The 26,716-nt window shown below is 48.5% G+C and overlaps 1 protein-coding gene and 1 long non-coding RNA gene across 8 annotated transcripts in view; both read left to right on the top strand.

Moving 5' to 3' along the window:
• LOC103460713 (uncharacterized) overlaps positions 1 to 26,716 on the top strand; it is a 91,220-nt gene that overhangs the window by 48,320 nt on the left and 16,184 nt on the right. For 2 of the 7 annotated variants that reach the window (XM_081604764.1, XM_081604765.1), the window contains 9 exons: positions 3,586 to 3,676; positions 5,239 to 5,400; positions 6,040 to 6,108; positions 6,870 to 6,908; positions 7,603 to 7,722; positions 13,593 to 13,760; positions 13,835 to 16,548; positions 17,768 to 17,882; positions 18,695 to 18,761. In XM_081604764.1, coding sequence (XP_081460890.1) covers positions 3,586 to 3,676; positions 5,239 to 5,400; positions 6,040 to 6,108; positions 6,870 to 6,908; positions 7,603 to 7,722; positions 13,593 to 13,760; positions 13,835 to 16,548; positions 17,768 to 17,882; positions 18,695 to 18,761 — 3,545 coding nt within the window. Of the gene's footprint in view, positions 1 to 3,585; positions 3,677 to 5,238; positions 5,401 to 6,039; positions 6,109 to 6,869; positions 6,909 to 7,602; positions 7,723 to 13,592; positions 13,761 to 13,834; positions 16,549 to 17,767; positions 17,883 to 18,694; positions 18,762 to 18,889; positions 18,929 to 19,021; positions 19,125 to 26,716 lie in introns of those variants that run through there. The other 5 variants (XM_081604768.1, XM_081604769.1, XM_081604767.1 and 2 more) reach the window with 5 other exon arrangements.
• On the top strand, positions 2,918 to 3,327 carry LOC145550899 (uncharacterized). Its single transcript, XR_014086727.1, has 2 exons — positions 2,918 to 3,000; positions 3,071 to 3,327. It is a non-coding gene; the product is annotated as an uncharacterized LOC145550899 (long non-coding RNA).

Here is a 26,716-nt window from a genome sequence, read left to right as displayed (position 1 = left end):
TGCGTAACACTTGATATGTAAGCTGCATAAAAGGAGAGAACTGAGGTTTGAAATTACAAGTACAAAAGAATGAAAGCTACATTTAGAAGCGCACATACACGCAGGTCCTGTGTAATACTCAAAATGTAAGGTGCAGGAATAGGGAGGACTGAGTATTGAAATTACAAGTACAGAAAAATGAAAGTCACATTTAGGAGTGCACATACACACTGGTCTTGTGTAATACTCATCATGTAAGTTGCAGAAATTTGGAAACCTTAATTTGAAATTACAAGTAGAAAAGAATGAAAATTACATTAAGAAACGCACATACACACAGGTCCTGTGTAATACTCAAAATATAAGGTGCAGGAATAGTGAGGACTGAGTATTGAAATTACAAGTACAGAAAAATGAAAGTCACATTTAGGAGTGCACATACACACTGGTCTTGTGTAATACTCATCATGTAAGTTGCAGAAATTTGGAAACCTGAATTTTGAAATTACAGGTAGAAAAGAATGAAAATTACATTTAGAAACGCACATACACACAGGTCCTGTGTAATACTCAAAATATAAGGTGCAGGAATAGTGAGGACTGAGTATTGAAATTACAAGTACAGAAAAATGAAAGTCACATTTAGGAGTGCACATACACACTGGTCTTATGTAATACTCATCATGTAAGTTGCAGAAATTTGGAAACCTGAATTTTGAAATTACAGGTAGAAAAGAATGAAAATTACATTTAGAAACGCACATACACACGGGTCCTGTGTAGTACTCAAAATATAAGGTGCAGGAATAGGGAGGACTGAGTATTGAAATTACAAGTACAGAAGAATGAAAGTCACATTTAGGAGTGGACATACACATGGGTCCTGTGTAATACTCAAAATGTAAGGGGCAGGAATAGGGAGGACTGTTTTCTAAATTGGGAACAAACTCATATTCAGTGAGTGTTCTTTATATTTCAGATTTCCAAAGATGAACCGTGTCAGGCTGGTGACGTGGATTCAGGCGGGTCCTGTTCAATCAACCATCCAGAGGTAATTTTGGTCTCCAACGACCAACTTATTTTCTAAAATACAGTTTTGATATGATGTTAAGTACTGTTCAAACACACAAGTCTTGCGTAACACTTGATATGTAAGCTGCATAAAAGGAGAGAACTGAGGTTTGAAATTACAAGTACAAAAGAATGAAAGCTACATTTAGAAGCGCACATACACGCAGGTCCTGTGTAATACTCAAAATGTAAGGTGCAGGAATAGGGAGGACTGAGTATTGAAATTACAAGTACAGAAAAATGAAAGTCACATTTAGGAGTGCACATACACACTGGTCTTGTGTAATACTCATCATGTAAGTTGCAGAAATTTGGAAACCTTAATTTTGAAATTACAGGTAGAAAAGAATGAAAATTACATTAAGAAACGCACATACACACAGGTCCTGTGTAATACTCAAAATATAAGGTGCAGGAATAGTGAGGACTGAGTATTGAAATTACAAGTACAGAAAAATGAAAGTCACATTTAGGAGTGCACATACACACTGGTCTTGTGTAATACTCATCATGTAAGTTGCAGAAATTTGGAAACCTGAATTTTGAAATTACAGGTAGAAAAGAATGAAAATTACATTTAGAAACGCACATACACACAGGTCCTGTGTAATACTCAAAATATAAGGTGCAGGAATAGTGAGGACTGAGTATTGAAATTACAAGTACAGAAAAATGAAAGTCACATTTAGGAGTGCACATACACACTGGTCTTATGTAATACTCATCATGTAAGTTGCAGAAATTTGGAAACCTGAATTTTGAAATTACAGGTAGAAAAGAATGAAAATTACATTTAGAAACGCACATACACACGGGTCCTGTGTAGTACTCAAAATATAAGGTGCAGGAATAGGGAGGACTGAGTATTGAAATTACAAGTACAGAAGAATGAAAGTCACATTTAGGAGTGGACATACACATGGGTCCAGTGTAATACTCAAAATGTAAGGTGCAGGAATAGGGAGGACTGTTCTCTACATTGGCAACAAACTCACATTTAGTGAGTGTTCTTTACATTTCAGATTTCCAAAGATGAACTGTGTCAGGCTGGTGACGTGGATGTATGCAGATCCAGTTCAACCAACCCTCCAGAGGTATTTTTGGTCTCCGACAACCAACTTTGTTTCTTATATAAAGTCATTGAAATAATATTAAGTACTATTCAAACACACTGGTCTTGTGTAATACTCATCATGTAAGGTGCAGAAATTTGGAGGACTGAGTTTTGAAATTACATGAAGAAAAGAATGAAAGTTGAGTTCAGATGAGCACAGACACATGGATCCTCTGTAATAAACTGGATAGGTTCATACATTAGGTGGACATTGTTTTATTTTTAGAAACAATCATTCAGTGTTTATCCCTTCATTTTAGCTCTCCATAGAGATGCCTTGTCAGGCTGCTGAGTTGGATGCATGCAAATTATTTTCTGGCAACTCACCTGACATAAGTTTTATCTCAATGACCTTTTTATTTTCTAAAATAGTCATGAGAATACTAAGTACTGTTCAAACACATGGTTATTGCGATTCAAAACAATTAATCATAACAATTCATTGGTTTTGATACCTACACAAGTGTCAGGATCAAATTCTTATTTAAGATTACACTTTTTTCGGTTAACGGTGGTTAACTGTGTGTGAGATCATGATATCATCCATGATGAAATGTCAAGTTTAGAAAAATGTTTTATTTGAAGGACTGTTTTCACCTCTGAAATGGAGTGGTGTGTGATGTAAAGGTAATTTTTTGAGAATGGGAATTGGGTTCATCTTTTGAATATGATCTTCCATGTCTAGTTGTGCTGTATGTTGAAATTGAGTCATAGTGCAGCACTGACTTTTAAATACTTATGCTACTTCCCTTTGTCAATTCTTACTTTTCTCTGTCTAGTTTGCAACCAGTCCCTGCACAAAATGTGTTATTGTAAATAAAAGGAGGACATCACTGGTAAGCTTTTAGTAGAAATATTCTTGCTGAAACGCTTTCAATGTATACAAAATATGTTTTTAATCAACAGGTCTGTCCAGAACAAAGTTCAAGTGAAGCGATATCATCAGAAGAGGAGTATGCTCCTGATTCCGTAGATGATTCAGACATCTCATGGGATGACAAATGCACTCCACAGAAATATGGACTAGTTATAGTCCATATTTCCATTTTTGGACTTCTTAATGCACATAAATTTTATGTTTTTTGTATGTGTATGCCATGGTCCTGATAAATAAAATTGGCCCTGACAATTACTGTTGGTGTCATGGGCGGAGCCAAGCACCTCATTATCGTTTGTCCTTTTAATACAGCATTGGGTCACATTCTTGTATTTTGAGTTCTGAAGTGTGTATCTAAATTTTTAAGTGAGATCTATGTTGTGTAACTCTAACAAGATTTTTGACAACTTACTACGTCTTTCTAGCATAAGTGGAAAGGGGTGTCCGTTTAGTGTTGCAAAAAACTGGTTTGAAAAAAGTGTCCTGCTAGTACACCAAAACCAGTATAGGTGTGTGTGTGTGTGTGTGTGTGTGTGTTTCGCAGCATGGAGCAGACCGTGCGGTCCCTGCTCCAGAACCAGGACTCTCTGGACGGACCCAAAGTGGATCCTCTGGACCTGATGAAGGCCTACAAGGTTCAGCCGCTGAAAGTTTTATTTTATTCTGGAACATTTTAATTATAAAGATGAAAGATGACGATGAATCCAACCTGCCAGGCTTTGATGTTGCTCAATGTGGGCGGGGCTAATCTGTGGATGGGGCCAATATGTGGGCGGGGCTAATCTGTGGATGGGGCCAATATGTGGGCGGGGCTAATCTGTGGATGGGGCCAATATGTGGGCGGGGCTAATCTGTGGATGGGGCCAATATGTGGGCGGGGCTAATCTGTGGATGGGGCCAATATGTGGGCGGGGCTAATCTGTGGATGGGGCCAATATGTGGGCGGGGCTAATCTGTGGATGGGGCCAATATGTGGGCGGGGCTAATCTGTGGATGGGGCCAATATGTGGGCGGGGCTAATCTGTGGATGGGGCCAATATGTGGGCGGGGCTAATCTGTGGATGGGGCCAATATGTGGGCGGGGCTAATCTGTGGATGGGGCCAATATGTGGGCGGGGCTAATCTGTGGATGGGGCCAATATGTGGGCGGGGCTAATCTGTGGATGGGGCCAATATGTGGGCGGGGCTAATCTGTGGATGGGGCCAATATGTGGGCGGGGCCAGTCTGCATATCTTTAAAACCAACGAACCAACGAGCCGCATCGTTAGTGGATCTGAGGTTTGTCTCCGTCGTTCCTGTTTTCTGTGAGAAGCTGCAGAATCTGAATGTCGGGAAGAAAACATGAACTTTAACGTGATTTCAGCAAAAAACTCCTCAAAGGGACAGTTGAGCTCTTTAGACGAGGGGTGATGCGGAGCAGTCACGAGCAGTCAGTGTCTTCCAGCCAGAGAGGAATAAATCTCTGAGGAGTTTCTATGTTTTTATGCACGTTATTAAATATGAACCAATTAGAGATTTTGTGGCTAATTTTCAGTCACAACTTTTATAAAATCTGTTGATTCTAAACAAATTAATTTATCTTTCAGTTCTACAGATGCCAGCAAAATACTTTATTTTCAGTTTATTTTTGAAAAAAAAGTTACCAGAAAGATATTTACAGTGAAATAAACAAGTTATTTTCTTTAAAACAGCCTTTATGTGACAGAGCTGCAACTCTGACAACCTAAAATCATTAAAGTCAAAGTGTTCACGGCAGGCCTGGGGGTGACGTCACACAGTGTGAGAGCTCAAACAGCTCAGATTCAGCTGTTTCAAAATGAAGACAAACCAGTTTTTACAAAGGTCTTGAATCATCTAATGTTAGCCGTTAGCATGATTAGCATCGCTAGCTGTGAGCATCAGTCTCTGTTTCCTGTTGAGCTAGTGGCTCTTTTATGACCTTTACGTGGGTGGATGGGGGGTTTGGGGGTCTTTGGGGGGTTTGGGGGTCTTTGGGGGGTTTGGGGGTCTTCGGTCAGCATGAGGGAAACGTTGTTGCCAATTTAGCAACGTTTCAAAACATAAGCTGACAATTTTGAGAAAATCCGACTAGCGACAAATTGGCAACATTTTTCAAAAATACAACAAATCCAGTGACTTTTCTTCAGAATGGCGGCTAGCGTCGCATCGTTAGCCTTTTCTCTGCTTCCTGCGCAGGACAAGCTGCTGGAGGAGATGTGGAAGCAGCAGGACAGTCTGGGCGGCCCCACCGCCGCCGCCGCCGAGGCAACGCCGTCCCCGCAGGCCGCCGCCGAGGCGCCGCCGTCCCCGCAGGCCGCCACTGACAATCCTCTGCTGGAACGCCTCCGAGCGCTGGAGGTACGCCGGGTTTGAATGACCTTTAGCCTTTCAGCTAATTTCTGATCGTTTTCTCTGGGTGTACTTAGTTAGAGGGTGCACTTTCTTCTTCTCATGGCAGTAAAGCAGATGTGAATAGTGAAGTCAGTGGGAGATGTAGGGTTTGATGAGACGATCTGGTCGTCCAGCCTGAAGGTTCCTCAGGATTAGCCGGTTTATTAATCTGAACGTTGGAGTGAAGCGGTTCTTCTTCTTCTGTTTTATTTCCCGCGGCCGCCTCCAGATTAATGGGGGTAATCATTTTTGGAGGAAAGTCGCCTCCAGACTCTTTGAAACGGTTTCTGCCCCAGTCCTGGAAATTGAATTTCACCTTCTGCCGGATCGTCACGGAGTTTGATCCCCGAAATTTACAGCATCACCAGTTAGGAGAAACGTTTCTGCTGAGATGAACCCGGGAATCGCTGCTGCAGGCCAGAGCTCGGCTCTCAGGCTGGATGTAGCTTTTATTTCCTCGCTCAGCGTCGTTCTGCACTGGGCGGCCTGGTTTCACTGGTTTCACTGGTTTTACTGGTTTCACTGGTTTTACTGGTTTTACTGGTTTTACTGGTTTCATTTCAGGAGCGTTGGGTTTCTGCTAACGGTTCTGATTCGTCTCTGCAGGCGGAGAACTCGGCGCTGTCCGTGGAAAACGACAACCAGAGGAAGCAGTACGAACGCTGCTTGGACGAGGTCAGTGATCTGGTGTTCGGGGTCAGAGGTCACTATGAGAACCAGGCTGCTTCTGGTTTCACAGTGTGACATTATAAACCATGAAAACAGGAACAGGTTGATCCGAGTCCAGTCTGCCTAGTCAAAGTCCGGTCCGGTTGGTGTGAATGCTAGTCGACCTTTGACCTCTGGTCCTCCAAACCTCGGTCTGGGTTCGGTTTGAATGTGAACGGCAAGCGGACCAGAGACCGCTCCAGAAGCAGGAAGTGGACTACAGCGCAGGGCATTCTGGGTAAAGGCAACCAAAGCTAACGTGCTAGCCTAGCGCTAGCGTAGCGTCAGAGCCAGACTAAGAACTTTGTTTTTAATTATGAGAATAAAGTCATTATTTACCAGAGTAAATGGTTGTTTTAATGGGACAGAAGCGAAGGTGTCGCCGCCCTGCAGGCTGGTCGCTTTGTGAAATGCTGTGAATTTTCCAAACTGAACAGAAATCTGAGATAATTTCTGAAGAATCAGACATGAGAGGAAATCCTGCTGGATCAGAAATATTAATAAGCTGATTGTGATTAGAGGAAAACATCATGCAGGGTTCAAGGAAAAGGCTTTTTCAGACGTGGTGCTGAGGGTCGGAGTCGCTGGAGGCAGCCGCTGCTCGTTTACCTCCAGGTCGACGCTGTGATGCAACTTCCTGTCCCTTTGAGCTCACCGCTCCTCATTACTCCTGCTTTCCAAGCCGAGCTGCAGCTCAGATCTGTGCTAACCTCCCTGTGCTCCCCCAGGTGGCCAACCAGGTGGTGCAGGCGCTGCTCACGCAAAAGGTTGGTTCCTGCCGCACTCAGAAGAAAGAGCCCAAACACTTTGAGTTAGCCGGGCTGAGACTGAGGGTAGCGACGCAGAAACCTCCATGAACAGAGCTTAGCTTAGCTTAGCATAGAGTAACTTAGCTTAGCATAGAGTAACATAGCTTAGCTTAGCTTAGCATAGAGTAACATAGCTTAGTATAGCTTAGCTTAGCATAGAGTAACATAGCTTATCTTAGCTTAGCATAGAGTAACATAGCTTAGTATAGTTTAGCTTAGCATAGAGTAACATAGCTTATCTTAGCTTATCTTAGCTTATCTTAGCTTAGCATAGAGTAACAGCTTTGTATAGCTTAGCTTATCTTAGCATAGCTTGTCTTAGCTTAGCTTGTCTTAGCTTAGCATAGAGTAACATAGCTTAGTATAGCTTATCTTAGCTTATCTTAGCATAGCTTATCTTAGCTTAGCATAGAGTAACATAGCTTAGTATAGCTTAGCTTAGCTTATCTTAGCATAGCTTATCTTAGCTTAGCATAGAGTAACATAGCTTAGTATAGCTTATCTTAGCTTATCTTAGCATAGCTTATCTTAGCTTAGCATAGAGTAACATAGCTTAGCTTAGCTTATTTTAGCATAGCTTTGTACAGATGAAACATTGTAGAAGCTAGTTTTGATGGTGAAGTGGTGAATTTTGTGTGTGTCGTGCCTTCAGGACCTGAAGGAGGAGTGTGTGAAGCTGCGGACCCGCGTGTTCGACCTGGAGCAGCAGAACCGGATTCTGAGCGTTCTGTTCCAGCAACGGGTCAGAACCTCCACCGCTCCCGTCTCACAGGTAGGAAATCACCGTGTTTGAGTTTTGCTCCCACAGTTCTCCAGGTTATGCTGGCAGCTTAGTTTGGTAAAACACATTTTTCTAATATAAACTAGAAAAATTAGCATTTTTCTGGGAAGATCCAGTGTGAAAGAATTTGAACCTTTTTGCTGAAATTTGCTGAATTATTTGAAATGAACTCTACAGTCACAGATTGATGAATCTGAACAGGAAGAACGATGATTTTAGCTCATATAGAGCTACGAGAGCAGCGTACCTACAATTAGCTAACATCTTTAGCGATATGCTAGTGGTTCCTGCCGTAACATTAAATCCCTCCATCTAGTGAGATAGCAGCGATGCATGAGATAAAATCACATAAAAAGCTAACGTTAGCTGAAACTGCACGCCGGCATCCAGAAGGCTTTTAAAGAAAACGCTAATTTTAGCTAAAATGCTACTGCTAGCCCTCATGCTATCACAAACATGTTGACTAACATTGATTTAGTAAATCCAGTAGCTTTTTATCAAATGAAGTTAAAATACCAAACTTAACTAAAATAGTGCCCTGATGCTATCACTAGCATGTTGACCATTAACTAGTGTAATATGCTAATAGCGGTGTTTCACCTAAAGCTACATGAAAAGCTAATTTTTGCTATAAATTGTAACATTAGCTGGATGGCTGCCGCTGCGATGCTGACAATGTTCTCCATCGAGTATCGGAGCTCGAGGTCTCAAGCTGGAAGTCTCTAAGATGCTAATATAAACAGGCTGGCTAAAGCTAGCATGTTGGCTAACATTGATTCATTAGTTTTAGCTCAAAATGAGCTAAGAAGCTAATGATGCTGTTTAACACTTCTCAATTTGAACAAGAGAGGAAGAAAGAGGAGAAATGAAGGAGTGAAGGAAGGAGGAATAAAGGAAGGAGGAGTGAAGGATGAAGGAGTGAAGGATGTAGGAGTGAAGGAAGGATGATGGATGGATGAAGGAGCGTTTTCTCTCCATCTCTTCTCTCAGTCCTCTGCCTTCCTGGTTGTTCCTTCCCTCCGGCTCTGGATCAGCCTCCATGTTGGATCGGCCTCCATGTTGGATCGGCCTCCATGTTGGATCGGCCTCCATGTTGGATCGGCCTCCATGTTGAATCGGCCTCCATGTTGGATCGGCCTCCATGTTGGATCGGCCTCCATGTTGGATCGGCCTCCATGTTGGATCGGCCTCCATGTTGGATCGGCCTCCATGTTGAATCGGCCTCCATGTTGGATCGGCCTCCATGTTGGATCTGCCTCCATGTTGAATCGGCCTCCATGTTGGATCGGCCTCCATGTTGAATCGGCCTCCATGTTGAATCGGCCTCCATGTTGGATGGGCCTCCATGTTGGATCGGCCTCCATGTTGGATCGGCCTCCATGTTGGATCTGCCTCCATGTTGAATCGGAGAAGCTGAGGGAGACGGAGAGAACAGGCAGCTGCTCCGCCTGCTTCTCCGTAGAAATGTTGGTGTAGAAGCTGCACCTCGGCTGCTGGTGTGGAATCCTGGCAGAAAACCCAGACTGCTGCTGCTGGAGCTTTTCTCAGTTACGCTTTTCCTTCCACTAAACTTCCCATTGGTAAGCTTTAAACTGGACATCCGTCAGGTCAGACCGGGGTTCCCAAAGTGGGGGTCGGGGACCCGAGGCAGCCCGTCTGGAGTTACTGGCTGCTCCGCTCTGCAGGGAGGGAAAATTTCTACACTTTCATGTTGGATATCTGTTTGATATAAATCTGTTCTCAGTCAGAAACATGTTTTATTGCGTATATAAACGTGTCCTTCCTCCTCCTCCTCCTCCTCCTCCTCCTCCTCCTCCTTGGTGAAGTTGGGGTGAGCAGGGCCGGATCTAGGAGGAAGTGGCCCTGGGCTGGTCCACCCAGGTGTTTGGCAGCTGAATGGTTGCCATGGAGATTGAAGGATTTCTCAAACCTGAAAATCAAATCAAATGTTATCATTTAATTCTTGCAGCAGCGAAGCTTTTTCTTCACATCGGCAGGGAGACAAACCAGCGAGGGGAAAACCCAAACCGTTTCTCCCTGGCGCTGGAACCCGGTTTGGGTCCAGATGTTGTTTATGGTCCATCAGCAGCTCTGGGTTAAAGGCTCTCAGTGTTTCAGCTGTTTTACAGTTTTCTGGAAGTTTGTTCCAAATCTGTGGTCCATAGAAACTGAATGCTGCTTCTCCTCGTCTGGTTCTGGTTCTGGGGATGCAGAGCAGAACCAGAACCAGAACCTGAGGGGTCCAGACGGTTGGTACAGTAATAACAGATCTTTAGGTTATTATGGTTCCAAACCGTTCAGTGATTTATAAACTAACATCAGGATTTTAAAGTCTCTGAGCTACAGGGAGCCAGAGGAGGGACTTTAAACCTGGAGTTATGTCTCCATCTTCCTGGTTTTAGTCAGAACAGCAGCAGCAGCTCCTGGATCGGCTGCAGCAGCTCCTGGATCGGCTGCAGCAGCTCCTGGATCGGCTGCAGCAGCTCCTGGATCGGCTGCAGCAGCTTCTGGATCGGCTGCAGCAGCTCCTGGATCGGCTGCAGCAGCTCCTGGATCGGCTGCAGCAGCTTCTGGGTCGGCTGCAGCAGCTCCTGGATCGGCTGCAGCAGCTCCTGGATCGGCTGCAGCAGCTTCTGGATCGGCTGCAGCAGCTCCTGGATCGGCTGCAGCAGCTCCTGGATCGGCTGCAGCAGCTTCTGGGTCGGCTGCAGCAGCTCCTGGATCGGCTGCAGCAGCTCCTGGATCGGCTGCAGCAGCTTCTGGATCGGCTGCAGCAGCTCCTGGATCGGCTGCAGCAGCTCCTGGATCGGCTGCAGCAGCTGCTGGATCGGCTGCAGCAGCTCCTGGATCAGCTGCAGCAGCTCCTGGATCAGCTGCAGCAGCTTCTGGGTCGGCTGCAGCAGCTTCTGGATCGGCTGAAGCAGCTTCTATATCGGCTGCAGCAGCTCCTGGATCGGCTGCAGCAGCTCCTGGATCAGCTGCAGCAGCTCCTGGATCGGCTGCAGCAGCTCCTGGATCAGCTGCAGCAGTTTGATTGATTTATCAGTCAGACCTGATGAGACGCTGCTGCAGGAATCAATGCGGCTAAAGATAAACATGGATGAGTTTCTCTAGATCTGAGACATCAGTCCTCTAATCCTGGAGATGTTCTTCAGGTGATAGAAGGCCGACTTTGTGACTGTCTTAATGTGGCTCTGAAGGTTCAGGTCAGAGGTCATCACTACTCCCAGGTTTCGGGCTGATCGCTGGTTTTCAGTTGTAGTAACTGAAGCTGTGCGTTGATTCTAGATCTATGACTCTAGATGGTAAATGGACTGAACTAGAGTCTCATTCACTCAGATTCGCGGCTCGTAGGCAGTTTGGGGTCAAGGGTCACATCGACAGGAGGAAGCTGGAATCGAACCTGCAACCTTCCGATCGCAAGACGACACACACAGCCACAGTCGCCCATGTTATAGATCTATAACTCTAGATCTATAACTCTAGATCTATAGATCTATAACTCTAGATCTATAGATCTATAACTCTAGATCTATAACTCTAGATCTATAGATCTATAGCTCTAGATCTATAGCTCTAGATCTATAGATCTATAACTCTAGATCGCTCCTCTTTAGGTCCAGTAATAATAACTTCAGTCTCATCCTCACATCGATCTGTTCAGTGGCTGGATGGGGTCAAAGGTCACCTGGTGACATCGTGACGTAGAGCTGTGCATCATAGATGTGGTAGCTGATCTTATAACCTGAGCCAGCAGATAGAAGGGGTCCTGGGACTGAACCTTGGGGTTCCCCTCATGTGACCTTTGACCTCTCTGATGAGAGGTTTCCAGTTGAAACAAAGTAATCCCTGTTTTCTTTATGTCGGATTCAAACCAGCGGAGTTTTGGACCGGAGAGTCCGACCCGACGCTCCATCCGGTTCAGTTACATGATCAGCACTGAGGTCCAACAGAACCAGAACCAGCACTGTGGTTCTCCCACAGCCCATGTTTATGTGGATGTCATTGAACACTTTGACTAGGCCGTCTCCGTGCTGTGGTAACCATGGGAACCGGGCTGCTTGTCGTTGGGCCCTTTAAACACAGCTCAGCTGTTTTATATGGAGTGAAATGTGGATAAATAAACGCAGCGCGCGGCGGCCGTTACCCAGCAGCCACCGGGGCTCCCAGGTGAACCACCAGGTGCTTCAGCCGCGGCTCTGGGGACCCGAAGCCGGCGGTGATGATGCTCCCGTCTGAAAACACGGATTCATAAAACACCTGCAGCGCGTCGGATGATGAAGACGTTCCGGCGGCTCCGACCTTCAGCTCCGACTGAAGGTCACCTTAAACTGTTTGGCTTCGGTCGAGCCTCCGATAGCGCCGCCGCGCCGCGCCGCCGCGCCGCGCCGCCGCGCCGCGCCGCCGCGCCGCGCCGCCTGTAATTAGTTCCCAGATTAATCTGCGGCGGCGCGGCGTGAAGCCAAGAGGTCAGATAATAGGTGAATATCAGCTGCAGCCCCAGGTCCCCATGCAATCATTTCCTGTTCGCATTAATTATTGCTAACAGACGACGCTAATGACTTTGGGAGGAAGCTGACCAGGACAGCTTTCCCTACGATCCATGCTGCTCCAAATGGGGTCACAACATTGGAAACGCTGCGTGTTTAGCAGACCTGGCGCCAGCAGACGCTCCGCTTGCTGGTCCACACAAAACATGAGTCAGAAAATACATTTAATCCGTCAAAATAACTTTAATCCTAACAATTTCACCTTCTGCTAGCTACCATGGTGGTGTAGCATGTTAGCATGGTGGTGTAGCATGTTAGTATTAGCCTCTGCTAGCTACCATGGTGGTGTAGCATGTTAGCATGGTGGTGTAGCATGTTAGTATTAGCTTCTGCTAGCTACCATGGTGGTGTAGCATGTTAGCATTAGCTTCTGCTAGCTACCATGGTGGTGTAGCATGTTAGCATGGTGGTGTAGCATGTTAGTATTAGCTTCTGCTAGCTACCATGGTGGTGTAGCATGTTAGCATGGTGGTGTAGCATGTTAGTATTAGCTTCTGCTAGCTACCATGGTGGTGTAGCATGTTAGCATTAGCTTCTGCTAGCTACCATGGTGGTGTAGCATGTTAGCATGGTGGTGTAGCATGTTAGTATTAGCTTCTGCTAGCTACCATGGTGGTGTAGCATGTTAGCATGGTGGTGGAGCATGTTAGCATTAGCTTCTGCTAAATACCATGGTGGTGTAGCATGTTAGCATTAGCTTCTGCTAAATACCATGGTGGTGTAGCATGTTAACATTAGCTTCTGCTAGCTACCATGGTGGTGTAGCATGTTAGCATTAGCTTGTGCTAGCTACCATGGTGGTGTAGCATGCTAGCATTAGCTTGTGCTAGCTACCATGGTGGTGTAGCATGTTAGCATTAGCTTGGGCTAGCTACCATGATGGTGTAGCATGTTAGCATTAGCTGAATTCAAGTTTATGATTATTGCCTTAGGATTAGTGCAGCTAACGTTTTACTTAGCCCAGCACAGGAATTAGTGTTTAAGTTTCTGATTTCGGTAAACATCGACGGGGAACGGAGACGAACTCAGACAGGGTTTTCCAAGTCACCTGGAAACATGGAGACCGACCATCAGACTCGTATGGAGCGAGAACAGCTGGCTGGTTCTGGATCAGTTTGTTGATTTGGACCATTTCGTGCTGCTCTGCAGAAAACCTCAGACTCAGTTCAGTTAGTTTCAGCTTCAACTGGACCAGATAAACCTTTACTATGAAATGTGTCTCTAATGAGCCTCCAGCGATTGGTCAGTAAATCGGATGAGTGTTTTACTGTGAGCGGTGATTCCCAGTGGTTGATCACTCATCTTTTCCAGGAGGCCCAAAGAAACGGAAAAGCCAGAAGTGCAGCTGCAGGACGGTGGCCCAGCCTGCTGAGCCTGACCTGCCCACGAAGCAGCGGCAGTGAGTCTCTGTCCAGTGCTGGCAGCGAATACTCCAGCGGCTCCCACACCTGGGCAGACGGACGCGGCTTCTCCAAGCAGGTACGTCTCTTGTTTTGTTGTTTTCTATCTGTGACTTGTAAAGATCAATGAAACGGTTGCTGATGTCTCCACAGGGTGCCTCCAGCCGGGACAAGCGTATGAGCACAGGCTCGGTCTCCAGCAATCATTCAGTGTTCATCGAGCCAACAGACCTGGGGTGGAAGGAGGGGCATATCCTGAAAGGCCTCAAGCATCTCCAGATGAACACAGAGGCAACCGCAGCTGTTCCCCACTGCAAAGACTGCATGACCTCCAACGAGGGCATTTACTCCTCTGGGGTCAAGTCGCTCCAACAAGGGTCTCCTGCTAGGAAAAGTTCAACAAGAAAACCTTTGACAGCCGAGCCGCAGGCGTCCATCCTGGACGCTGCTGATCCAGATGAATCTGGCGAACAATCAACAGAGAAACGTCTCCATTTGGACTCGCTGGCGGTTTCTGCAGATGATGACAAAGGTTCTCGTGAAGACTCGATTCTTCCAGCTAGCTCCGGCCTCTTCCCCTCACCCGACTCTGACCGCCTCCTGTTTTTAGACGCCCCCACCGTTAAACCTGGTGTGAGTCCAACAGACAGCCTCACAAAGTCCGAGGGCCTCAACAGGAACTCATTAGATGGACGCATATCAGGAGTGAAGCTCAGCGACAGGAACAACAACCAAGAACAGGCCACTGACCGTAAATCCAGGCTGGACTGCAGCCAGAGGCAGCAAGGCAGGCTTCCTCTGAAGCAAGCAGAGGCGGACGAGGTGAGCTGCTCTGCAACCAGAGCTCTGAATGAAGCCAGACAGCGAAGCGCTTCCATGGAAGTGCCCCACTGCAGAGACCAGGCAAATCCAGCCGGTCGGGACGGCAGCGACTGGACCGGCTCAGAATCTCCACAGAGGAAACCAAAACCTCAGTTCTGTGACTCGGCAAGGAAAGCTTTCATTCTGAGAAGCAAGAGTGCAGATGGAGGCCAAGATCAGCTCAAACACACCCATTCTCCTCTGCACCAGAAGCTCATCAAGGGCCAAAGACCCAAAGGACAGGCGACCGCTCCAGGACACAGCGTGGCCAGCAAACGGGCCAACCAGCACGGGTCCAGCCAGGGCGCAGATCAAGACGTTTCAACACCGGTCGGCTCCAAGTGTCTGGAGCAGCAGCTGTCTCCGCTCGCATCTCCTGTGAAACAGTCAAAGATCCTAAAGTCACCAGGACTGAAGAGTCCAACAAAACCATCAACTAGAGCCTCCAGCAATGACTGTGCTGAAGAGAGCATCTGTGACCACCTGCCCTGTTCGCCGAGGAAACAGAGACGCCAAGGAGACCAGGGAGATTCGTTCAGATCAGAGCGAAGGTCTCCGTCGCCGCCGCCGCCGCCGCCAGGCCGAACCACGTCTCTTGTCCTTAAAGCCGCCTCAGACTGCGCAACCAAAGACAGAGAACTGGCAACTCAGCCTCAAAGCTCAGCCACTGGCAAGTCAACCACAGCTACTGACTTCAGTTCTGTTGTAGAGACCCAGCAGTCCAGCACCATGAGAGATCATCAACTTGCTGACCTGCAGACGAGAGACGTCTCCCTCAAAACCTTCCTTACCGATGGGTCAAAGATTCCTCACCTCCCCGTTCAAGAATCACAAACCTCAGACTCCGTTGAGCCGGACAGAATCACCACATGCCGCAGTGACAATGGATCAGCAGACCAGAACATCCTGCAGAGATCCCAGCAGAGCATCAGCGAGCCGAAGCTTTCTGAAGTCCTGCCTACCGGTTTCTCTAACGTTTACTACCACGGGGCTCCCAGTAACCCCCACACATCCTCCTCAAATGCCGTGAAAAGGACACTTCCTGTGAACGCCAAGTCTCACGAAGCAATCTCTGGACAGAGCGCCAGCACCTTCTTGATCTTTGGGAGACAGAGTAATGACGACCCAAACAGTCTGCAGACTTTCCAAACATTTACATGCGATCCCCTAGTGGTGCATAAATTTGGTTCACGGGAGAAGTCCTGCCGGAAGATTGAGACCCGCTGCAGCTCCCTGGACTCTGAGCCTCTGCAGCCTGCAGCGTCCGACGGCGGCGGGATGCTGGACTGGGGCTTCGATGAGCAAGGCTGGCTGTTTAAACGCTCCGTGTCCGTGTCCACCAGACCTCTTCTCAAGCCAGTGATGGGCATGAATGGAGCTAAAGCTCGCAGCCAGAGCTTCGGCGCGCGCTACCTGGACAGGCCGAGCTTCAACCGGTCCGGAAAGGTCCGGACGCAGATCAGAACCCACTCAGGGAGCTCACTGAACTCTCTTGGGGACGTCCTTCCCGGTAGCATGAGCTGCTCCAGCAGCTACCACTGTCCAGTGAATCGATCCCTACTGAGCAACTTTCTGATTGAGGAAGGGCTGACGGTCCCGTCGCATCTGGGCTCCTCCAGCGAAAGACTCCAGAGTGTGAAGCTGCAGAGAGAGCAGGCGAGGCGCCTCCAGATCGAGCAGCAGTTCTCCAGCGCCTTTGGCGAGCCGGTGTCTGAGGAACCCGAGAGACACGGCGCCATCACCACCATCGAAGAGAAGGTGATGCTCGGCATCGAGGAGAACCTGCACAAGTCACAGGAGAAAACGAGCGAAGGGAAGCAAAAGTCTGGCTCCGGCTTTGCTAGTTGGTTTGGTTTCCGGAAGACTAAACTTCCGGCTCCGAGCGCCAAGAAGACGGATGCGGCAAAAGCAAAGGAGGAGAAGCAGAAGATCACGTCTCTGCTGGGAGGGAGGAGCGCGAAGCCGGACAAGAAGAAGGACAGACGGAAAAGTGATGGGAAGGAATGGTAAGACAGACATCCTGTCAACGTGTCCCCTGCGTGTCCAGACGTGCTGCATGTCCAGATGTGTCCCCTGCGTGTCCAGACGTGCTGCGTGTCCAGATGTGTCCCCTGCGTGTCCCCTGCGTGTCCAGACGTGCTGCGTGTCCAGATGTGTCCCCTGCGTGTCCCCTGCGTGTCCAGACGTGCTGCGTGTCCAGATGTGTCCCCTGCGTGTCCCCTGCGTGTCCAGACGTGCTGCGTGTCCAGATGTGTCCCCTGCGTGTCCCCTGCGTGTCCAGACGTGCTGCGTGTCCAGATGTGTCCCCTGCGTGTCCCCTGCATGTCCAGACGTGCTGCGTGTCCAGATGTGTCCCCTGCGTGTCCCCTGCGTGTCCAGACGTGCTGCGTGTCCAGATGTGTCCCCTGCGTGTCCCCTGCGTGTCCAGACGTGCTGCGTGTCCAGATGTGTCCCCTGCGTGTCCCCTGCGTGTCCAGACGTGCTGCGTGTCCAGATGTGTCCCCTGCGTGTCCCCTGCATGTCCAGACGTGCTGCGTGTCCAGATGTGTCCCCTGCGTGTCCCCTGCGTGTCCAGACGTGCTGCGTGTCCAGATGTGTCCCCTGCGTGTCCCCTGCGTGTCCAGACGTGCTGCGTGTCCAGATGTGTCCCCTGCGTGTCCAGACGTGTCCAGACATGTCTCCTGCATGTCCCCTGCGTGTCCAGACGTGTCTCCTGCATGTCCCCTGCGTGTCCAGACATGCTGCGTGTCCAGACGTGTCCAGACATGTCTCCTGCATGTCCCCTGCGTGTCCAGACGTGTCCCCTGCGTGTCCAGACGTGTCCCCTGCGTGTCCAGACGTGCTGCGTGTCCAGATGTGTCCCCTGCGTGTCCAGACGTGTCCAGACATGTCTCCTGCATGTCCCCTGCGTGTCCAGACGTGTCCCCTGCGTGTCCAGACGTGTCCCCTGCGTGTCCAGACGTGTCCCCTGCGTGTCCAGACGTGTCCCCTGCATGTCCAGACGTGCTGCGTGTCCACACGTGTCCCCTGCATGTCCAGATGTGTCCCCTGCATGTCCAGATGCGTCCCCTGCGTGTCCAGACGTGCTGCATGTCCAGATGTGTCCCCTGCATGTCCAGATGTGTCCCCTACGTGTCCAGACGTGCTGCATGTCCAGACGTGTCCCCTGCGTGTCCAGACGTGTCCCCTGCGTGTCCATGTGACAGGACATCGTCTTTCTTCCAGCTCTGTGGGCGTCAGAGAGCCCCATGACGCGGTGCGCGCCTGCATCTCCATGCCCTGTCCAGGAATGTCCCTCACTGAGACCCAAGGACATGCTAGCATCGTAGCCGACACCCAGGTAGGACTTTGGATGGTCCAACTGGACTCTAGTGGCCTTTTTAAGGTTTGACTGGCTCTAGTGGCCTTTATTCGGTAGAGAATCGACAGAAAAGTGGGCGATGAGAGACGGGAGAAGACATGAAGGTCACCAGGAATCGAACCTGCGGTCGAGGACTGAGGCCTCCATATGTGGGCTGCGCTCAAGCCCGGCGCCGCCACAGCGCCAGACTCTTCACCTTTAAACTGAAGCAACAGCAGCTGAACCAGAACCGTCCAGTGAGACGAAGACGGAATCCATGTGGTCAGGAGGCTGCAGGTGGCGCTGCAGCAATGATCACCTCAGGCTGCAGGTGGCGCTGCAGCAATGATCATCGCTGCAGGCTGCAGGTGGCGCTGCAGCAATGATCACATCAGGCTGCAGGTGGCGCTGCAGCAATGATCACATCAGGCTGCAGGTGGCGCTGCAGCAATGATCACATCACTGCAGCGCCCATTGCTCAGAAATGAAGGAGTGGGATGTAAACAAACATGAAATGATGCAGCTGCATTTCTGCTGCAGCTGCAGCACCAGAGTTCACTCAGTGCTGCGTCACTCAGCAGCAGTCAGTGAATGCGCTAGCAGCGCTAGCAGCACTGAAGCTGCGGTGGCTCAGGAAGTCCAGACGACGTTCCTGCCGTTGGTTCGGATCGAGGCCCGTCTGCTTCCAGAGTTGGGCTGGAAGCTCAGAAACTGGGTCGGGTCAAAGGGAACCAGGCTGGTCCAATGACTCAGCAGGTTGAAGATATGAGTGAAGAAACGACGTCTCGTGACGGATCCTTCTGATTTCTCAGCAGATGATGAACCGAAGACCCGACGGTGGAAACGGATCCGGTGTGAGGAGTCAGGACGCAGTCATAGGTCAGCCTCCTCCTGCTGCCGGGTCCGGCTAAATGTCCCGGTTCCTTTAGGCACCGTGACGACTTGGCTGGAGCCCGATGGTGGAGCGTCCAGGCATTAAGGTTTTGTCTGTGCTTGCCATTTTACAGTTTGCAGACAGAAGTGAAGACCAAATATGACAGACTTGTGTAAGTCATGAAACATGATGAAACCCTAAAATCAGTCAAACAAACTGCAAAATGCTGAGTTCTGTCAGTTTGTGCTTCTCCATCCATCCGCAGTTCATCTGATCAGTTCCTGCTGCGCATTCAAACCATTTCAGCCTCCAGATTCCGACATTTTCCACCTGGCGTAACCTCCATCCTCACATCCAGCCGCTAACGTTCGCTAACGTTCGCTAACGTTCGCTAACGTTCGCTAATGTTCGCTAACGGCCGCTAATGTTCGCTAACGTTTGCTAATGTTCGCTAACAGCCGCTAACGTTCACTAACGTTTGCTAATGTTCGCTAACGGCCGCTAATGTTCGCTAACAGCCGCTAACGTTCACTAACGTTTGCTAATGTTCGCTAACAGCCGCTAACTTTCACTAACGGCCGCTAACGTTCGCTAATGTTCGCTAACGGCCGCTAACGTTCACTAATGTTTGCTAACTATCGCTAATGTTCGCTAACGGCCACTAATGTTCGCTAACAGCCGCTAACGTTCACTAAGGGCCGCTAACGTTCACTAATGTTCGCTAATGTTCGCTAACGGACGCTAACGTTCGCTAATGTTCGCTAACGTTCGCTAATGTTCGCTAACGGACGCTAACGTTCGCTAATGTTCGCTAACGGCCGCTAACCTTCGCTAATGTTCGCTAACGTTTGCTAATGTTCGCTAACGGCCGTTAATGTTTGCTAACGGCCGCTAACGTTCGCGAATGTTCGCTAATGACCGCTAACGTTCGCTAATGTTCGCTATTGACCGCTAACGTTCGCTAACGGCTGCTAACGTTCACTAGCGTTCGCTAACGTTCGCTAGCGTTCGCTAACGGCCGCTAACGTTCGCTAGTGTTCGCTAGCATTCGCTAACGTTCGCTAACATTCGCTAACGTTTGCTAGCATTCGCTAGCGTTCGCTAGCATTCGCTAGCATTCGCTAACGTTAGCCAGCGTTCACTAGCGTTTGCTAATAACGGCTCGTTACGTTACTCAGCTGGAGAACTACAGCAGCTTTCAGTCACTTCCACTTGGTTTAAAACTTCAAGTCTGACGTTTTGTTGAGGTTTATGTTGTTGACAGAATCAGTTGATTAAAACAGTAAAATTCTAAATAACTTCCTTAATTTTGTAAAAACGTTTTCTGTTCTTGCTCGTTGGTTTTGGATTAAATGCGCCAACGTGGGGAGATGGAAACATCTATCAAAAAGTTCTGATGTGTTGATCTGCTGGCGGGTCTGTGCCGTACCGGAGGAACCAAACTGCCGGACCAGAGGAACCAAACTGCCGGACCAGAGGAACCAAACTGCCGATTGAAAACCAGATTCTGACGAAATCAGCAACATTTTTAATTCAAAACCTTTTATTGATAAATGTTTGAATAAACAGCAGCAGAGCTGAATATTTGTAGTTTTTAATCTTCATCCATCATCTTGGATCAAAGAGCTTCAGGAAGCTCTGATCAATCATGGAGCTTCTTTAGAAATGCGGAAGCTAACATTAGCATTGGCTGCTACATGCTAGCATTGAGATGCTATTTCAAGCTAGCATAACTTCACTGATTGGCTAACTGCTTTTGGCATAATTTGCACACAACAGCAGTATTTTCCAGCGTCCAATCAGATCGCTTAGAAGCAGAAATTAACTGAGAAGCAGCTTCATCGCTAATGTTAGCGATGTGCGTCAGCTTTACGGCTGTACCAGAAACATGTGAATACAAAGGTTCCTGCCTGAAAGTCTATGCATTCAGATGAACGTGTTAAAGGTCCGTCGCTCGTTTAACCGACAGTTTCAGATTTTCCTTCACCGCAGAGGAAGTTACGAGTCGTTTCTTTATTTCTCCGTCTCTCATAAAATCCCATCAGACGAAACGCAACAAAATCAGCGAATCAGTTGAAGAGAAACCGTTTTCCAGCTGCTCCTTCATGGTTGGATGGGGCTGTTAAAGTCTGGTTTTCTTCAATGAAAGGTTCCTGTTGTGGTTCTGATCCGATTCCTGATCCAACCCGTCCCTGGTGGCTGGAACAAAGCGGCAGTGAAAGTTGGTTTGTTCTGGTTTTAGTTCTGGTTCCAGTGGTTCTGGTTCTAGTGGTTCTGGTTCCAGTGGTTCTGGTTTCAGTGGTTCTGGTTCTAGTGGTTCTGGTTCCAGTGGTTCTGGTCCCAGTGGTTCTGGTCCCAGTGGTTCTGGTCCCAGTGGTTCTGGTCCCAGTGGTTCTGGTCCCAGTGGTTCTGGTTCTAGTGGTTTTAGTGGTTCTGGTTCTGGTGGTTCTGGTTCTGGTGGTTCTGGTCCCAGTGGTTCTGGTCCCAGTGGTTCTGGTTCTAGTGGTTCTGGTTCTGGTGGTTCTGGTCCCAGTGGTTCTGGTTCTGGTGGTTCTGGTTCTGGTGGTTCTGGTGGTTCTGGTTCTAGTGGTTCTGGTTCTAGTGGTTCTGGTGGTTCTGGTTCTGGTGGTTCTGGTTCTAGTGGTTCTGGTTTTAGTGGTTCTGGTGGTTCTGGTTCTAGTGGTTCTGGTTTTAGTGGATCTGGTTCTAGTGGTTCTGGTGGTTCTGGTTCTGGTGGTTCTGGTTCTGGTGGTTCTGGTTCTAGTGGTTCTGGTTTTAGTGGTTCTGGTGGTTCTGGTTCTAGTGGTTCTGGTTCTAGTGGTTCTGGTCCCAGTGGTTCTGGTGGTTCTGGTTCTGGTGGTTCTGGTTCTGGTGGTTCTGGTTCTAGTGGTTCTGGTTCTAGTGGTTCTGGTTCTAGTGGTTCTGGTTCTAGTGGTTCTGGTTCTGGTGGTTCTGGTTCTAGTGGTTCTGGTTCTAGTGGTTCTGGTTCTGGTTCTAGTGGTTCTGGTTCTAGTGGTTCTGGTTCTAGTGGTTCTGGTTCTGGTGGTTCTGGTCCCAGTGGTTCTGGTTCTGGTGGTTCTGGTTCTAGTGGTTCTGGTTCTAGTGGTTCTGGTTCTAGTGGTTCTGGTCCCAGTGGTTCTGGTTCTGGTGGTTCTGGTTCTAGTGGTTCTGGTTCTAGTGGTTCTGGTTCTAGTGGTTCTGGTTCTGGTTCTAGTGGTTCTGGTTCTAGTGGTTCTGGTTCTGGTGGTTCTGGTTGTTCTGGTTGTAGTGGTTCTAGTGGTTCTGGTTCTGGTGGTTCTGGTTCTGGTGGTTCTGGTTCTAGTGGTTCTGGTTCTAGTGGTTCTGGTGGTTCTGGTTCTGGTGGTTCTGGTTCTGGTGGTTCTAGTGGTTCTGGTTCTAGTGGTTCTGGTTCTAGTGGTTCTGGTTCTGGTGGTTCTGGTTCTGGTGGTTCTGGTTCTGGTGGTTCTAGTTGTTCTGGTTGTAGTGGTTCTGGTTCTGGTTCTAGTGGTTCTGGTTCTAGTGGTTCTGGTTCTAGTGGTTCTGGTGGTTCTGGTTCTGGTTCTAGTGGTTCTGGTTCTAGTGGTTCTGGTTCTAGTGGTTCTGGTTCTAGTGGTTCTGGTGGTTCTGGTTCTGGTGGTTCTGGTTCTGGTTCTAGTGGTTCTGGTTCTAGTGGTTCTGGTTCTAGTGGTTCTGGTTCTAGTGGTTCTGGTGGTTCTGGTTCTAGTGGTTCTGGTGGTTCTGGTCCCAGTGGTTCTGGTTCTGGTTCTAGTGGTTCTGGTTCTAGTGGTTCTGGTTCTGGTTCTAGTGGTTCTGGTTCTAGTGGTTCTGGTTCTAGTGGTTCTGGTTCTAGTGGTTCTGGTGGTTCTGGTTCTGGTGGTTCTGGTTCTGGTTCTAGTGGTTCTGGTTCTAGTGGTTCTGGTTCTAGTGGTTCTGGTTCTAGTGGTTCTGGTGGTTCTGGTTCTAGTGGTTCTGGTGGTTCTGGTCCCAGTGGTTCTGGTTCTGGTTCTAGTGGTTCTGGTTCTAGTGGTTCTGGTTCTGGTTCTAGTGGTTCTGGTTCTAGTGGTTCTGGTTCTGGTTCTAGTGGTTCTGGTTCTGGTGGTTCTAGTTGTTCTGGTTCTAGTGGTTCTGGTTCTGGTTCTAGTGGTTCTGGTTCTGGTTCTAGTGGTTCTGGTTCTGGTGGTTCTGGTCCCAGTGGTTCTAGTGGTTCTGGTTCTAGTGGTTCTGGTTCTGGTTCTGGTGGTTCTGGTCCCAGTGGTTCTAGTGGTTCTGGTTCTAGTGGTTCTGGTTCTAGTTCTAGTGGTTCTGGTTCTGGTTCTAGTGGTTCTGGTTCTAGTGGTTCTGGTTCTGGTTCTAGTGGTTCTGGTTCTGGTTCTAGTGGTTCTGGTTCTAGTGGTTCTGGTTCTGGTGGTTCTGGTTCTGGTGGTTCTAGTTGTTCTGGTTCTAGTGGTTCTGGTTCTAGTGGTTCTGGTTCTGGTTCTAGTGGTTCTGGTTCTGGTTCTAGTGGTTCTGGTTCTAGTGGTTCTGGTTCTGGTGGTTCTGGTTCTGGTGGTTCTGGTTCTGGTGGTTCTAGTTGTTCTGGTTGTAGTGGTTCTGGTTCTGGTTCTAGTGGTTCTGGTTCTAGTGGTTCTGGTTCTGGTTCTAGTGGTTCTGGTTCTGGTTCTAGTGGTTCTGGTTCTAGTGGTTCTGGTTTTGGTTCTAGTGGTTCTGGTTCTGGTGGTTCTGGTTCTGGTTCTAGTGGTTCTGGTTCTAGTGGTTCTGGTGGTTCTGGTTCTAGTGGTTCTAGTGGTTCTGGTTCTGGTGGTTCTGGTTCTGGTGGTTCTGGTGGTTCTGGTTCTAGTGGTTCTAGTGGTTCTGGTTCTGGTGGTTCTGGTTCTGGTGGTTCTGGTTCTGGTGGTTCTAGTTGTTCTGGTTGTAGTGGTTCTGGTTCTGGTGGTTCTGGTGGTTCTGGTTCTAGTGGTTCTGGTTCTAGTGGTTCTGGTTCTGGTGGTTCTGGTTCTGGTGGTTCTGGTTCTAGTGGTTCTGGTTTTAGTGGTTCTGGTGGTTCTGGTTCTAGTGGTTCTGGTTTTAGTGGATCTGGTTCTAGTGGTTCTGGTGGTTCTGGTTCTGGTGGTTCTGGTTCTAGTGGTTCTGGTTCTAGTGGTTCTGGTGGTTCTGGTGGTTCTGGTTCTGGTGGTTCTGGTTCTGGTGGTTCTGGTTCTAGTGGTTCTGGTTCTAGTGGTTCTGGTTCTAGTGGTTCTGGTTCTAGTGGTTCTGGTTCTGGTGGTTCTGGTTCTAGTGGTTCTGGTTCTAGTGGTTCTGGTTCTGGTTCTAGTGGTTCTGGTTCTAGTGGTTCTGGTTCTAGTGGTTCTGGTTCTGGTGGTTCTGGTCCCAGTGGTTCTGGTTCTGGTGGTTCTGGTTCTAGTGGTTCTGGTTCTAGTGGTTCTGGTTCTAGTGGTTCTGGTCCCAGTGGTTCTGGTTCTGGTGGTTCTGGTTCTAGTGGTTCTGGTTCTAGTGGTTCTGGTTCTAGTGGTTCTGGTTCTGGTTCTAGTGGTTCTGGTTCTAGTGGTTCTGGTTCTGGTTCTAGTGGTTCTGGTTCTAGTGGTTCTGGTTCTGGTTCTAGTGGTTCTGGTTCTGGTGGTTCTAGTTGTTCTGGTTCTAGTGGTTCTGGTTCTGGTTCTAGTGGTTCTGGTTCTGGTTCTAGTGGTTCTGGTTCTGGTGGTTCTGGTCCCAGTGGTTCTAGTGGTTCTGGTTCTAGTGGTTCTGGTTCTGGTTCTGGTGGTTCTGGTCCCAGTGGTTCTAGTGGTTCTGGTTCTAGTGGTTCTGGTTCTAGTTCTAGTGGTTCTGGTTCTGGTTCTAGTGGTTCTGGTTCTAGTGGTTCTGGTTCTGGTTCTAGTGGTTCTGGTTCTGGTTCTAGTGGTTCTGGTTCTAGTGGTTCTGGTTCTGGTGGTTCTGGTTCTGGTGGTTCTAGTTGTTCTGGTTCTAGTGGTTCTGGTTCTAGTGGTTCTGGTTCTGGTTCTAGTGGTTCTGGTTCTGGTTCTAGTGGTTCTGGTTCTAGTGGTTCTGGTTCTGGTGGTTCTGGTTCTGGTGGTTCTGGTTCTGGTGGTTCTAGTTGTTCTGGTTGTAGTGGTTCTGGTTCTGGTTCTAGTGGTTCTGGTTCTAGTGGTTCTGGTTCTGGTTCTAGTGGTTCTGGTTCTGGTTCTAGTGGTTCTGGTTCTAGTGGTTCTGGTTTTGGTTCTAGTGGTTCTGGTTCTGGTGGTTCTGGTTCTGGTTCTAGTGGTTCTGGTTCTAGTGGTTCTGGTGGTTCTGGTTCTAGTGGTTCTAGTGGTTCTGGTTCTGGTGGTTCTGGTTCTGGTGGTTCTGGTGGTTCTGGTTCTAGTGGTTCTAGTGGTTCTGGTTCTGGTGGTTCTGGTTCTGGTGGTTCTGGTTCTGGTGGTTCTAGTTGTTCTGGTTGTAGTGGTTCTGGTTCTGGTGGTTCTGGTGGTTCTGGTTCTAGTGGTTCTGGTTCTAGTGGTTCTGGTTCTGGTGGTTCTGGTTCTGGTGGTTCTGGTTCTAGTGGTTCTGGTTTTAGTGGTTCTGGTGGTTCTGGTTCTAGTGGTTCTGGTTTTAGTGGTTCTGGTTCTAGTGGTTCTGGTGGTTCTGGTTCTGGTGGTTCTGGTTCTAGTGGTTCTGGTTCTAGTGGTTCTGGTCCCAGTGGTTCTGGTGGTTCTGGTTCTGGTGGTTCTGGTTCTGGTGGTTCTGGTTCTAGTGGTTCTGGTTCTAGTGGTTCTGGTTCTAGTGGTTCTGGTTCTAGTGGTTCTGGTTCTGGTGGTTCTGGTTCTAGTGGTTCTGGTTCTAGTGGTTCTGGTTCTGGTTCTAGTGGTTCTGGTTCTAGTGGTTCTGGTTCTGGTGGTTCTGGTTCTGGTGGTTCTGGTCTGGTGGTTCTGGTTCTGGTGGTTCTGGTTCTGGTGGTTCTGGTTCTAGTGGTTCTGGTTCTAGTGGTTCTGGTCCCAGTGGTTCTGGTTCTGGTGGTTCTGGTTCTAGTGGTTCTGGTTCTAGTGGTTCTGGTTCTAGTGGTTCTGGTTCTGGTTCTAGTGGTTCTGGTTCTAGTGGTTCTGGTTCTGGTGGTTCTGGTTGTTCTGGTTGTAGTGGTTCTAGTGGTTCTGGTTCTGGTGGTTCTGGTTCTGGTGGTTCTGGTTCTAGTGGTTCTGGTTCTAGTGGTTCTGGTGGTTCTGGTTCTGGTGGTTCTGGTTCTGGTGGTTCTAGTGGTTCTGGTTCTAGTGGTTCTGGTTCTAGTGGTTCTGGTTCTGGTGGTTCTGGTTCTGGTGGTTCTGGTTCTGGTGGTTCTAGTTGTTCTGGTTGTAGTGGTTCTGGTTCTGGTTCTAGTGGTTCTGGTTCTAGTGGTTCTGGTTCTAGTGGTTCTGGTGGTTCTGGTTCTGGTTCTAGTGGTTCTGGTTCTAGTGGTTCTGGTTCTAGTGGTTCTGGTTCTAGTGGTTCTGGTGGTTCTGGTTCTGGTGGTTCTGGTTCTGGTTCTAGTGGTTCTGGTTCTAGTGGTTCTGGTTCTAGTGGTTCTGGTTCTAGTGGTTCTGGTGGTTCTGGTTCTAGTGGTTCTGGTGGTTCTGGTCCCAGTGGTTCTGGTTCTGGTTCTAGTGGTTCTGGTTCTAGTGGTTCTGGTTCTGGTTCTAGTGGTTCTGGTTCTAGTGGTTCTGGTTCTGGTGGTTCTGGTTCTGGTGGTTCTGGTTCTGGTGGTTCTAGTTGTTCTGGTTGTAGTGGTTCTGGTTCTGGTTCTAGTGGTTCTGGTTCTGGTGGTTCTAGTTGTTCTGGTTCTAGTGGTTCTGGTTCTGGTTCTAGTGGTTCTGGTTCTGGTTCTAGTGGTTCTGGTTCTGGTGGTTCTGGTCCCAGTGGTTCTAGTGGTTCTGGTTCTAGTGGTTCTGGTTCTGGTTCTGGTGGTTCTGGTCCCAGTGGTTCTAGTGGTTCTGGTTCTAGTGGTTCTGGTTCTAGTTCT

This window comes from Poecilia reticulata, chromosome 2, assembly GCF_904066995.2.
Source record: "Poecilia reticulata chromosome 2, P_reticulata-male-v2, whole genome shotgun sequence".
NCBI lineage: Eukaryota > Metazoa > Chordata > Actinopteri > Cyprinodontiformes > Poeciliidae > Poecilia > Poecilia reticulata.
Note: the sequence above shows the minus strand (reverse complement) of the source record. Positions and strands in the feature narration are given on the sequence as shown.